Source organism: Mytilus edulis, chromosome 1 (assembly GCF_963676685.1).
Source record: "Mytilus edulis chromosome 1, xbMytEdul2.2, whole genome shotgun sequence".
Taxonomy (NCBI): domain Eukaryota; kingdom Metazoa; phylum Mollusca; class Bivalvia; order Mytilida; family Mytilidae; genus Mytilus; species Mytilus edulis.
In genome coordinates, this window is record NC_092344.1 from 72,414,638 (window position 1) to 72,428,405 (window position 13,768).

The following is a 13,768-nucleotide window of genomic DNA, read 5'->3' on the forward strand; positions in this document are numbered from 1 at the left end:
ATGGAGAGTTGTCTCATTGGCACTTATACCACATCTTATATCTATATATAACTACTGGGCATATGTGGTGTAGAGAATGATTGTAACAGTAACTTGTAATTTCGGAAGGTTTAATCTGATCTTGACCTCATTTTCAGGGTTCATTCGCAAATGTAATGTTTTTGAGTTTTGGACTGTTTTTAAAGTACTATAATCAATTGTATGAATTGGTCAACTATATTTTGCATATGTAATGAATGTAAGGTGTAAATGTCAGTCTGGCAGGTATTATCTGACCTTGACCTCATTTTCATGGTTCATTGGCCAATGTTAAGTTTTTTATATTTCGGTTGTTTTTTACAAGTAGGATAATCAATAGTTCAACTATCTTTGGTTTTATGGAATGACTGTTAGGTGTACATGTCAGTCAGGTAGGTATTATCAGACCTTTACGTCATTTTCATGGTTCATTGGGTAATGTCTAGTTTTTGTGTTCGGTCTTTTTTCAAGTAAAATAAGCAATAGGTCATCTTTATTTGGTGTAAGGAATGAAGGACGGTGTACATGGTTATCAGAAATTTACCTCATGTTCATGGTTCATTGGTCAATGTAAGGTTTTTGTGTTTTGATCTGTTTTTCGAGTACTATAAGCAATATGTCATCTATATTTAGTGTACAGAATGAATGCAAGGTAGACATGTCTGTTAGCCAGTATTATCTGACCTCGACTTTTTCATAGTTCATTGTTCAATGTTAAATTTTTGAATTTTGGTCGTTTTCTGAAAATACTAATAACAATAGGTCATTTATATTTGGTGTATGGAATTATAAGGTGTACATGTCTGGCAGTTATTATCTGACCATGACCTTATTTTCATTGTTCATTAGAGAATAATACATTTTTGTAATTTTGTCAGTTTATCAAAAACTATAAGCATTAGTTCAACTATATTTGGTGTACGGAATGATTGTAAGGTGTACATGTCTGTCTGGCTTGGTTCATCTGACCATGACCTCTTTATCATAGAACATTGATAAAGTTAAGTTTATGTGATACTTGTAGTAAAGCCTTCATGTATTAATAGACTTTCAACATAAATTCAATGTTAAGTAAAACACGTGAGACATTTCAGCATGTGCACACATGTTACTTGATTTGCTTGAGCTTAAACTGAAATATTGATTGAGTTAAGGAGGTAGACCTAGGTTAAGGGAAATAACTCTTAAAATCATCCATACGTTTGTGTCAACCATTTTCAAAAATATATTTAAGCTTCTAGGTTACAGAGACTATTTTTTTCAATCTGTTTCAGGTAAATGCTTAAAATACATTGATGAACTTGACTATTACAAACGCTTAACTGATTTAAAGAGTTATCTCCCTGAACCAAGGTCTACCCCCTTAAGCCATCTGCAACTGAGTTTTAGTTTGTTCTTATGTTGTGCTGTAACACTACTGTCCCATGAAAGGGAAAGGTTAAGGGCTAACAATTTCTTTAACTCATCCGCCTTCTTTATATTTGCCTGTCCCAAATCAGAAGCCTGTAATTCAGTGGTTGTTGTTTTTTTATGTTTCATATTAGTTTTTCATAAATTGTATTGTACAAATTAGGCAGTCAATTTTTCAATTGAATCTTTTTTTTTTATTTTTTTTTTCTGGATCTGTTATAGGTGACTTTAAGGCATCTTTTGTCTGCACAGTGGCAAATTCATAATTGCATTTATCTTCATTATTTGAACTCTACTAGATTGTTTTCCCAATAGCAATAGTACTTGACATCTTCTTATTTTTATATCAAATAAGATAAAATCAATTTTAACTTACTGCGATTACTATATTTCCTACTCTTAACATTTTAATTTCAAATAATTGAAAATTGAAAAGCTGTTGATAACTGTTGACTGTGGTGTGTAACAAGTTGAATATACCCTCTTTTAGAAGTACCCATATTCAGTTAATAGGAAGTTGATAGGGATGGTTGAAAAAGCATCAAAAACAATCAAATGCTCACAAGAAGCTAGATACAAAATGTCTGAAAGCTCTGAAATGTAGTTCCTGAAAAAAGTGTGACAAAAAAAATTCATGGGGCGAAAGGACAGAAACACAGATGACCATACAGCCAGACGAACTGATGAAGGATGGGAAAAGACATAAACCGATTTATATATATATATATAATTAAAATTCTACCATCTAATTGATTCAATATTTATCCATTTGAAACAAATAAATTTACATACATTAAAATGCAAGATTTTAAAAGCATTTTAAAATTAAACTTTTGATGGTAGACAAATATTGTTGTCACAATCGTTAAGTGGTAGAAGTATTATTTACTAACTATTTAATGGAAAAGTTTAAGTGCGATACTCAGAATATATTTGGCAGGAAATTGCAGGAGACAAATTTATTCAAGTGTGGTATATCAAGACTGATGAAAGAGGTCAGAACCAGTTTTAATGCGTGTAGTTTCAAAGAAATTGAAATATAATATATCAAAAAATTTTAATTGTCACAAGTGATCATAATTGGACAAAGTATCATATCACATTATAGAGAAACCTCTTCTAATAACTTAAAAAGAATGAAACATTCTGTCCTTTTATTGATTCTGTTAATGAGTCTACATGTACATACTTACAACAAATAATAATTTCAATTAATTTCAAAATATTTCATACTGAACAGTAAATTTGTTATATTTGTGAATGGTGAAAACAATTATATAAATATTGAGAGAAGATAACTAGAGGCTCTAAAGAGCCTGTGTCGCTCACCTTTAAAATTTACTATAAAGGAAAAAAAATAACTCCTTAGGGGGTCAATTGACCATTTTGGTCATGTTGACTTATTTTTAGGTCTTGCTTTGCCGTACATTATTGCTGTTTACAGTTTATCTCTATCTATAATAATATTCAAGATAATAACAAAAAACTGCAAAATTTCCTTAAAATTACCAATTCAGGGGCAGCAACCTAACAACGGGTTGTCCGATCCATCTGAAAATTTCAGGGCAGATAGATCTTGACCTAATAAACAATTTAATCACAGTCAGATATGATCTAAATGGTTCAGTTTTTGAGTAATAAGCCAAAAATGCATTTTGCCCCTATATTCTATATTTAGCCGTGGGGCCATCTTGGTTGGTTGACCGGGTCACCGGACACAATTTGTAAACTAGATACCCCAATGCTGATTACGGCCAAGATTAGTTCAATTTGGCCCAGTAGTTTCAGAGGAGAAGATTTTTCTAAAAGATAACTAAGATTTATGAAAAATGGTTAAAAATTGACTATAAAGGGCAATAACTCCTAAAGGGGTCAACTGACCATATCGGTTATGCTGACATATTTGTAAATCTTACTTTGCTGAACATTTGTGCTGTTTACAGTTTATTTCTATCTATAACAATATTCATGATAATAACCAAAAACAGCAAAATTTCCTTAAAATTACAAATTCAGGGGCAGCAACCTAACAACAGGTTGTCTGCTTCATCTGAAAATTTCAGGGCAGATAGATCTTGACCTAATAAACAATTTTACCTCGTGTCAGATTTGCTCTAAATGTTTTGGTTTTTGAGTTATAAGCCAAAAACTGCATTTTACCCCTCTGTTCTATTTTTAGCCATGTCGGCCATCTTGGTTGGTTGGGCGGGTCACCAGACACAATTTGTAAACTAGATACCCTAATAATGATTGTGGCCAAGTTTGGTTAAATTTGGCCCAGTAGTTTCAGAGGAGAAGATTTTTGTAAAAGTTTACAGACGACGGACGATGGATGCCGGACGACGACGGATGACGGACACCAAGTGATGTGAAAAGCTCACTTGGCCCTTCGTGCCAGGTGAGCTAAAACTTAACTGAAAGATTGTCTTTTTTTGCAATAACAGGAGTCAAATTATGACTCTTTTTAATTTTTGCAATAATAGGGGTAAAATTATGACTCTTATATACATTATATACCTCTTCCTTCAAAATTAAATAGGTAAGAATTTTAAAATATTTCAATTTCTTGCAACAGTTTCTACAAATATTTTTTGTCTGGCAGAAAATTACCTTTTTTCAAAATTATGACAATTCGTGCAAATTTTTGAATAACTATATTCATAATCGTAAGCAATCAAAAAATAATGTAAAATAACATCTTTTCATATTATGATATATTATCAAACAAATTTCTTTCTTAATCAAGTACATGTCTGAAAATTGTCTGATACTTTTGTACATGTATATACACTTTTTAATAATGAATATATGTACATGTATATCATAACAGAATATTTTAAATACAATCAAAGGCAAGATTACATAGAATAAATCATTCAGAAGATTGTCATGAAAATTTTATATCTGTGGCGTATTTCAGATATTTTCCTAAATTAGATAATTCCGATACATTCTTTGTTGACAATAATTGAACTAATTCAAAAACAGATGCATTTGTATCATAATACCTTTTTATATACATTTTTCTAATATTGTCATATTGTGTACAATGTACACATAACATATGTAGTGCAATAATTCATTTCAGCATTGTTCATTTGTATTCATATTTAATAATAATAACAATAATAATAATAATAATAATAATAATAATAAAAAAAAAAATACAAACAAATAAATACATATAGATTTAGATAACAGAAATTATAACAAAGTTTTATTTCATTCATATTTCATGTCTTCAAAATCCCAAACATAACAAACATGGTTACATATCAGGGGCGGATGCAGCCATTTTAAAGAGGGGGGTGGGGTGTGTTTCCAACTATATGTCCCCATTCAAATGCATTGATTGACCATAAAGAAGGGGGTTCCAACCCCCAGACCCCCCCCCCCCCCCCCCCCCTGGAACCGACACTGCATATATATATGGCAAAACAAAACTTGCCTTTTTGTTATTCTTTAAAAGTACTCAAACCCGGAACAATAAATCATAACCTATATGACCTAAGATCCCTAGAAGTAGAAAAATATTGACAAATATTGGAGTCTCATGTAAAAAATTATGTACATGTACTGTTTATCTTCCCACACATAATGCAGCCTATAGTTACACACTGACTTTGGGAACATACAGTAACAATAAACAATTCTTGAACACAGTCAGGACTCAGGAAGTATATATTAAATAAACATCCAAAAATATCTTTTTAAAATGCACCAATGGACCACAGAACAAAATAAAATATCATAACAAAGATTGCAACTTCCCAAAATTAATACATACTTTTTTTTAAATGGCTGTTTTACTTTGAGACAGGTTTTGTTTTGTTTTTTAATCTAAAACGTACCCTGCAAGCTTCACATTATTTTTAACAAACAAGTTTTGTATTAGAACTGATATATAATGACAAAAAAACCTCAATAGGAATTTTGTCCCTTTTATTGATCAAAATATTTTAAAATCAAATCATCAAACCAAACACTTTTTTCTTCACATGACTGAAGCCACACAGGAGCTCATCACAGAGGTGGATTCTGTGTCGACAAAAATATTGAAATCCCAAAACTTTCAATAGCAAACTTAAACTCTTACGAAGATTTTACACTACATGTATTTCAAAATAAAGCCTGAATGAATGGTCCAAGCTGGCTATAATCTTGACTCTGAGTAGTGGTCTGTTGTCCAGCAGATGTCATAGGAACCTGAGTCATAACATTCTGTATGTATGTCTGATGATCTTCTGGAATCAAGGTCACAGGGGTTACTGGACTAGTGGCTGGTAGAGGGCGTGATGTAGAAGTTTTATTGATCTCGTCACTCGCCATGACCAGATGTTCCATTGTGATTGGTACTTGAATTGTCACGCCTTCTAAACCCCCATGACCAAACTGAGCCTGTCTTATTTCTTCTAATGTGAGAGCGTGTGCTCCTGAGTCATGAGTAATACCCTGGATCGTATAACCAGAATGATCCAAGTTTTTGACATACACTGCTTGATCTATGCCTAATTTTGATTGAGTCATTATTAAATTGTTTGGCGGTATTTGAATTTTTCCTCCTTCAGTCAGAATAATCGGTGGTGGTATTTGCTTAACAGGTTTTCTTATCCTTGGTTTTGATGGACGACCTTTGGTCTTTTTCTCTCCATTTGGGTCATGACTTTTAGTAAGATGATACTTTAATTTGTCTTTTCTATTCGTACTATAATCACATAAAATACATTTAAATGGTTTATCACTAAGATGTATTTTTTCGTGTCTCTTAAGATGACTTTTCTCTATAAAGCTTTTACCACATTCTACACAAACATAGCTACGTATACCCAGATGTGTCCGCATGTGACATTTTAACTGACTTCTCTTTGGTGTTGTGTAATTACATTTTGGATGCTCACATTTGAAAACTTCACCTGCAATAAATTAAAATCTTTATCAATACAAAGGACAAGCAGTGAAAATGACCTCATATGACCTAATTTTTTTTAAAATTTGAAATTTGTATAAAAGTCTTACATTTCTGTCCATTTTAAGCAGTTTTAAATTACAATGACAATACAATAATGTATAGAAATTCTTAAAATCATTTTCATTTTCAATGATTTGGGATTAAAGTCCTTTAGGATGGTAAGTACCGGTATGCTTTATTTTATCACCTTGCACCTTCAGAATTCATCACTTAACTCTGGTTTCTTGTATTTATACTATAAATTCAATATGCACAAACTACCTCAAAAACTTATTGTCAAATTTAAAATCAAATTATTTTTTTTGCTTCTTTGTTAGATTACATTTGTAAATGTATATATATTTGTTTAAATTTATTAGTCATTATGTCTATGATGTATATTTAAACAGTTTTGACTGCTGGATCTCAATTATTGTCACTTCAACCTATTATGTCTGTTTGGGTTGCTAACCCAATTTTGATAATATAACTAAACATAGTGCCTGATATTCATATGATGAAATCATAATCTTTCAATCAGTTTAATTGAAGTCTGGAGCTGGCATGTCAGTTAACTGCTAGTAGTCTGTTGTTATTTATGTACTATTGTCATTTTGTTTATTTTCTTTGGTTACATCTTCTGACATCAGACTCTGACTTCTCTTGAATTGAATTTTAAATGTGCGTTTGTTATGCATTTACTTTACTACATTGGCTAGAAGTATAGGGGGAGAGTTGAGATCTCATAAACATGTTTAACCCCGCCGCATTTTTGCGCCTGTCCCAAGTCAGGAGCCTCTGGCCTTTGTAAGTCTTGTATTTTTTTTAATTTTAGTTTCTTGTGTACAATTCGGAAATTAGTATGGCGTTCATTATCACTGAACTAGTATATATTTGTTTAGGGGCTAGCTGAAGGACGCCTCCGGGTGCGGGAATGTCTCGCTACATTGAAGACCTGTTAGTGACCTTCTGCTGTTGTTTTTTCTATGGTCGGGTTGTTGTCTCTTTGACACATTCCCCATTTCCATTCTCAATTTTATACATACAACTGTAGTACTAGTGGGAGATAAAGCTAGCTATGCAACCAGTTTTTATGTGTTTGAATTTGCCTAAAGTTTGATATTTTTGTTATACAATGTACTCTTTGTAGTATTTAGCCTTAGAAGCACCTGATCATTCTTTTAATAAAGAGTGCAGCATTTACACAGTGCTATATCATCAGTGCCTTATTTCATGTATTTACCAGTACTAAATTAAATAATCCAACTCAAATGAGAACCAAAAAGGGACATATTTTAATTTAACAACTACACAAATGTATAAACATGATAATTTTAGATCATTATTTTTTTTCTATCAATATTGATGTACAGAATAGATGAATCCAGTCAAGGCATTACTAAGTGCAGTCTGTCATTTCTTGTTCTTTTTTTTTTTTACTGCAGAACATTTTTTTTTAATGAATCACCACATTCCATATTTTACATGCATGCATCTTTTTTTTCTTCTTCAGGCTTAAGATACATGTATGCTTCACATGTAATTATTGTTTTTTTTTATTTAAGGAATGACTGTAATATTTTTTCTGTCTATGAAGGAATAACACTAGGACACTGAATAACCCTCGTAGCGGGTTATTTAAAGTGTGCACCACATTTTTTATGTTATTTCGAATAGGCAGAAAAAATATAACAGTCGTTTCTTATAATTTAATTCTTAAATCCATTTTAAACCGGAGTAAATCATGAAAAAATGTTGATGACATCACTGTCACATGACAAAACTATGTCTATGGGCTGATAAACAAAACAACATCAGCCAATCAGAAGACGTGTTACATCCAAAATTAAATTATTACAGAAAGACCATCACAGATTTAAAAAAATCTGAGCTATAAACACTTACATGACTTGCATAGAAATAAATGCCATGAACAAATTAAATAATGAACAAGAATGTGTCCCAAGTACACAGATGCCCCACTCACACTATCATTTTCTATGTTTAGTGGACAGTGAAATTGGGGTAAAAACTCTAATTTGGCATTAAAATTAGAAAGTTCATATCATAGGGAACATGTGTGCTGTTTAAAGTTGATTGGACTTCAACTTCATCAAAAACTGCAGAGCAAAAACTTTAACCTGAAACGGAACGAACGAACAGACAAACGGATGAATGAACGGACGAACTGACCCACATACCAGAAAACATAATGCCCCTCTACTACCTTGGGGCATAAAAATAACAGAATTAAACATACCTGTGTGTGTTCTTTTGTGAGCTGTTAAATGTGATTGATATTTAGTTGCAAATCCACAAAAGTCACATAAATATGGTCGAAGGTCATCATGGATTACCAAATGCTGATCAAGTGTGTTCTTCACAGCGAATGACTTTGGACAGTGTGGACACTGAAATGGTCTCTTCCCTGTAAAATAAATCAAACATTTCAAATAACTTATAAGGATAACAATTCCTTAGTTATCCAAGAGGACAAAATATTTAACTTGCAGTTCAATTTCTTTTTTTCCTCCCAACATTAACAACAACTCTATTGGAAAATTTTAGCCTATTGCTCATGTTCCTTTCGCGATATTGATATTTTAAGTAAATTGTGGGTCATTTAAATTTTCATACCAAGGCAGTGAACTAAATATATATCTGACTTATAAATATATATATATATGTAATTTACCATTTATGCATTTATTTTATGTAATTACATTCATTCACATCTAAAAGAATAGTGAACAAGATGGGAAATACATGTAATACAAAGGAATATTACCACCCCAAAAAAGGAAAATTTCCAATAGGGAAACAAAATGGTCTTTTGTTTAAATTTTGTAACAAGAGCTTCCAGTGATAAAATGAGATATCCAAATCTAGAAGAGGACAAATTTTGCGGTTTATATAAGATGTACCTATTCAATTCAGATTTATCATAACAGAATTCTTTACAATTTAAAGTTGAGCTATAAACTGTAATATATTTTTTGAAATCAACCATGCTAGTTTTCTTTTGAGTAAACCAGGTTTAAACTAACCAATTTTGCTATTTTAATCATGTTAATAGCTATCTGCAAATTTTTTATTACAAGAATATTTGTATCCTTTTACTACATGTACAATAATCACCTGTATGAGTCTTCTTATGAGCGTACAAATTATTTCTCGTTCTGAATCTGGCATTACAAATCTCACAAGCATAAGGGCGCTCTTCGAAATGTTTCATTCTGTGAATTAACAATGTTGGGAACTTTTCTGTAGAATAATCACATCCATACACTTCACAATGAAATGGTGGGCCATCAAAGTGTTTTTTCATGTGATCACTGTATGTCCTGTTGGATTTTGTTTCAAATGCATTGCACACAGTGCATTTTAATAGAATATCGTTTTCATGATTCCATTTTAAATGTTTTCTTAACCTGCCTTCTATCTTTGTACTATAAGAGCAATGAGGACATTCTAATTTGACCATATTGTATATAGGGGTATTCTTTTTCTTCTTGGAACCCTTTTTCCCCTCATTTTTCTCTGTATCACTACCATCTTCCTCCTCCCCCTCCTCCTCAATTTCATGTATATAGTCTTCATCTTCCTCTGCATTTTCATCTTCTTCGAATTCATTAAATTCTTCATTGTTCTCCTCATCTTTCTCTAGATCTTCCTCCACATTATCTTGTGTCGATTCTTCTGTATTATTTTCTGACTGACCTTGACTTTCTCCTGAAGGTTGTGGTGATGACCTTGGCTGATATTCAGGTTGAGTATAACTTCTACTAACTATTAATGTATCTTTTGACATAATTTTAATTTTCTTTTTCACTTTTCCTCTTATACTTTTGTTTGGAGTTTTCTCAATTTCTGGTGTCAATATTGTGCTACTTGTTTCTTGTTCAACAGCTTCCCCAGACTGGGAACCAGTTACTTCATTTTCATTGGTTGCTAACTCATTGTAATTTTCTTCATTCTCTTCAGGTTGAAAGCTTTTATCGGATTCATTTATAGGCTTTGCAGTATGAGATTGTATGTACATGTAAGACATATTGTCTGTGTTTGTCCCTGTGTTCAGCTTTATGTGTCTTGTTGTCGTACCAACTGCAGTAACAGCTATAAAATCATCAACCTCTGGTAAAATCAATCCTGAGGTCACAACTTCTGTAAGCAAATGAGAATAAGTGTGTCTCAATGATGAGAATGTTTCAGTATACGGACCCAAGGAAATCCCAGAGCTGAATAATGTTTGCAGCAGAAGGTATAAACTTGATTCATGAGTTGTGAAGAAATTTTCAGTGCGACTGATCTCTAGTAGAAAGTCTGATGCAACAGATGACCAATCAATGTGTTTTAATAATAAAACCAAGAATTTCTCTCGTGGTTGAACTTCAAAACCAACCCAACTTATCACCAAGAATAATTTCATTTCTGGTTTTAATTTCAACATGCATCCTTTAGATAGTAAAGCATGAATTTTTCCAGCTTTCATTTGTAAGAATTCACTCTGCTTTACTGCATCTGATAAATTTGACTGTAAAAATCCGACTAGAAATTCTTCAAGTTCATCTAAACTGTATTTCCTTGACAGGAAGTAAGTACTGACAAAGTTCCCCAGATGTAAGTTGCATCGTAAAAATTCTTCACAATAACTTTTCAGTAAGTCTATCTTGAAGCTAACAGCCAAATGTAACAATTGAAGAAAATTTGTTTCTCTTGGAGCAATTGTACCTGTGTACAAAAATTCCAAAAAATCAGCAAATACTTCATAGCTATCATAGTGAACAATCAGCAAGTCTTTGTCAACAAAGTCTGTACTAGTCAAAGCGTCATCAAAATATGGACTCCAAGCAGCAACCAATGACTTGTGAGCAATAAACCGCATGCCTTTAACCTCAATAAACAAATCGCAATACCTCCCTACGTCTCTCAATTGCTTTAATTTTTCAAGTATCATTATCTGTGGTTTTGGACGTTCCTGGTTGGCACTATTTGGACTGTTACTAAAGTTTGTAGAACTAGGAGGAAATCCAGTTGATGGAATAACATCCACATTGTGAGTCAGTGGCACAGGAATGAAGCTGATGTGTTGTTGTGTTGTCATTACTGACGCATTCATCCCAGAGCTGGTATACAGCTGTTGGCTAAGAGATTGGTTGGAGGTGCTGAACGACATCTTGGATCACTAGAGAACTGTTATGGTTTCACCTATAAAATATAAGAAAGGTACATGTATTTGCAATGCACATACATGTATATGTATGTCACAAAAGAAATTTTTTTTTAACATACATAAAAAATAATGTGTACAATATTATGTTATGTGAATTATCACAAAAACCTGATGCTAAATTTTGTCAGCAAAGGGGGATAATTCAATTAATTTTCTTTTCAAACTTTGAATTATCTCCCCTTAACATCTTTTAAAAATAATCCTTACACCAGCTTACAAATGTAAGCACAATCTATTCAATATGTTTATTAATTTATTTTTTTGTGTTGACTCACAAAAAATTCCCCATTTCCATTCTCAATTTTATTTAGATTAAATTTGTAAAATATTAATTTTCTTTTCAAACTTTGAATTATCTTCCCTTTATATCTTTTAGTAAATTTGACATATGACAGACAGAAACTTTATTACATAATTTATAAAGCATTTAAATACAAAGAATGAAGCATCCACGTCTTCTTCTTTCTCAAATATTCAATAAAAAGTGTGTTAAAAATATTGGACATGTCCAAGTCTGAAACTGACATGCTTTATAAAACAGAATAAAAGTCATTATTTGACCTTGTAGTCAATGTACAGTTACATTACATTGTACCTACATTGTATAGAATCATTAGTACATGTATGACAATAAAATGTCTTCTGAGAATTTAATTTTAAAGCTTTTTGTTACATGTATCAAAGATTTTTTTTGTAAAGTATAGACGTAGTCTTTATTTTTTACTCATATTTTCTTTAGACAATAACCATGTTAATAAAAGGAAAAAGAGCATTGCCTATGTATAAATGTTGTCTCACGTTCAAGTACAAAAAAAAATGTAGATGCAACTGCATGAGCTTTATATATTTGTGCATGGGTCGTGAAGTTAACCAATTTTTGTAACTCTATGAAAAATTGAAGAAGTCATTAATCCCAACACTAATAATAATGATAATGACTTCATGAACTCTGAGATTGGCTGAGTAATAACTTCTATTATTTTTTTCTTTTGACAATAATTTTATTTCTCCTGATTCCTGCTTAGTTTTTTATCATTTCTATTTTCTGTGCAATGTTTTAGAGATTGTTACATCATGTGTTTCCCTACGTGTATTTACGCTTAAATTTCCAAATTGTTATCATATTTTTTTTTTACAGGAACTGCAGTTTTATTCTTTCAGTGGGTGTCTCATTTTTGTGGATGTCTGATCCTGGATCTCATTTATTATTAAGTGAGAATCGCATATAATTATCCTGCTTCTCTTTCATTGGTGTTGCCAAAATAGCCCGTTAATGTAATTTCCTGTGTCCTGCTGGACTTTGTTTCACATGTTCTCCCTTTATTATGTGACTTTATGTGTCAACAACACGCTTAAAAAAATCCATGTCAGCCTTAAGTCTCCAATATTAAAGACCCCAACTAGCTGCTACTACTGAGTGCTTAGCTGAGTGCATCTCATTTGTGATTCACAAAATCTGCAAATTACTGATATCTATTTATTTTTCACATTTCGTTCCAGATCCAACATGTGTAATGACTTTTTATTATATTGACTTTTATTGTATAATTTACAAGACAGATGTAATCAGAATTGTGCCTACAAAACATGCAAAAGTAATCCATATTTTTGCACAGTCATGACAGTAGAGATCAATTACACAAAAACATGACCTGCAAGATAGGACATCAGATAGCACCAGCCTCTTTAGGCATTGCAACAGAAAGTAGAACCATCTTCAATCTATTTTACTTTTTTAGGCATAATTTGCATATTTTGTGAAATTCTTGTTATTCTTCCTTTCAGCTATAATTTTTTTTTATTTATTTGTTTCCTTATCTAGCATGTCTAGTATTTAACAAACAAGATTTGCTATTATGACATACACATGTATGCAATATGCCAAATAATTCGTTTGTGTATTGGAAATTTTCTTTTGTTATGGTAGGTGTTTTTCAAGTGGACATTCTCCCTGTATATTGAATGAAACTTACATTTAAAACTATTGAAATGATCCCCAGCTTTATCAAAGCCACAGGAAATGACGTCATAAATTCATAATCTCGTCGCAAAGATAACATATAAATTTGTACATAAATAAAATTTTATATTTTTCTGACGTGACTTTCATATTTAGGTTCAAAATGGTATTTTATGTGACAGATAATTTCTTTTAATTC

General features: G+C 31.8%; 1 protein-coding gene across 3 annotated transcripts in view; it reads right to left on the reverse strand.

Moving 5' to 3' along the window:
• Nucleotides 1-4,171: 4,171 nt before the first annotated feature.
• LOC139488755 (uncharacterized) overlaps nucleotides 4,172-13,768 on the reverse strand; it is a 76,555-nt gene continuing 66,958 nt past the window's right edge. Inside the window, exons 1-4 of one of the 3 annotated variants that reach the window (XM_071274606.1) lie at nucleotides 13,583-13,656; nucleotides 9,515-11,584; nucleotides 8,637-8,804; nucleotides 4,172-6,341 (exon numbers count right to left, since the gene is read on the reverse strand). In XM_071274606.1, coding sequence (XP_071130707.1) covers nucleotides 5,548-6,341; nucleotides 8,637-8,804; nucleotides 9,515-11,552 — 3,000 coding nt within the window. In that variant the 5' untranslated portion in view covers nucleotides 11,553-11,584; nucleotides 13,583-13,656 and the 3' untranslated portion in view covers nucleotides 4,172-5,547. The other 2 variants (XM_071274617.1, XM_071274628.1) reach the window with 2 other exon arrangements.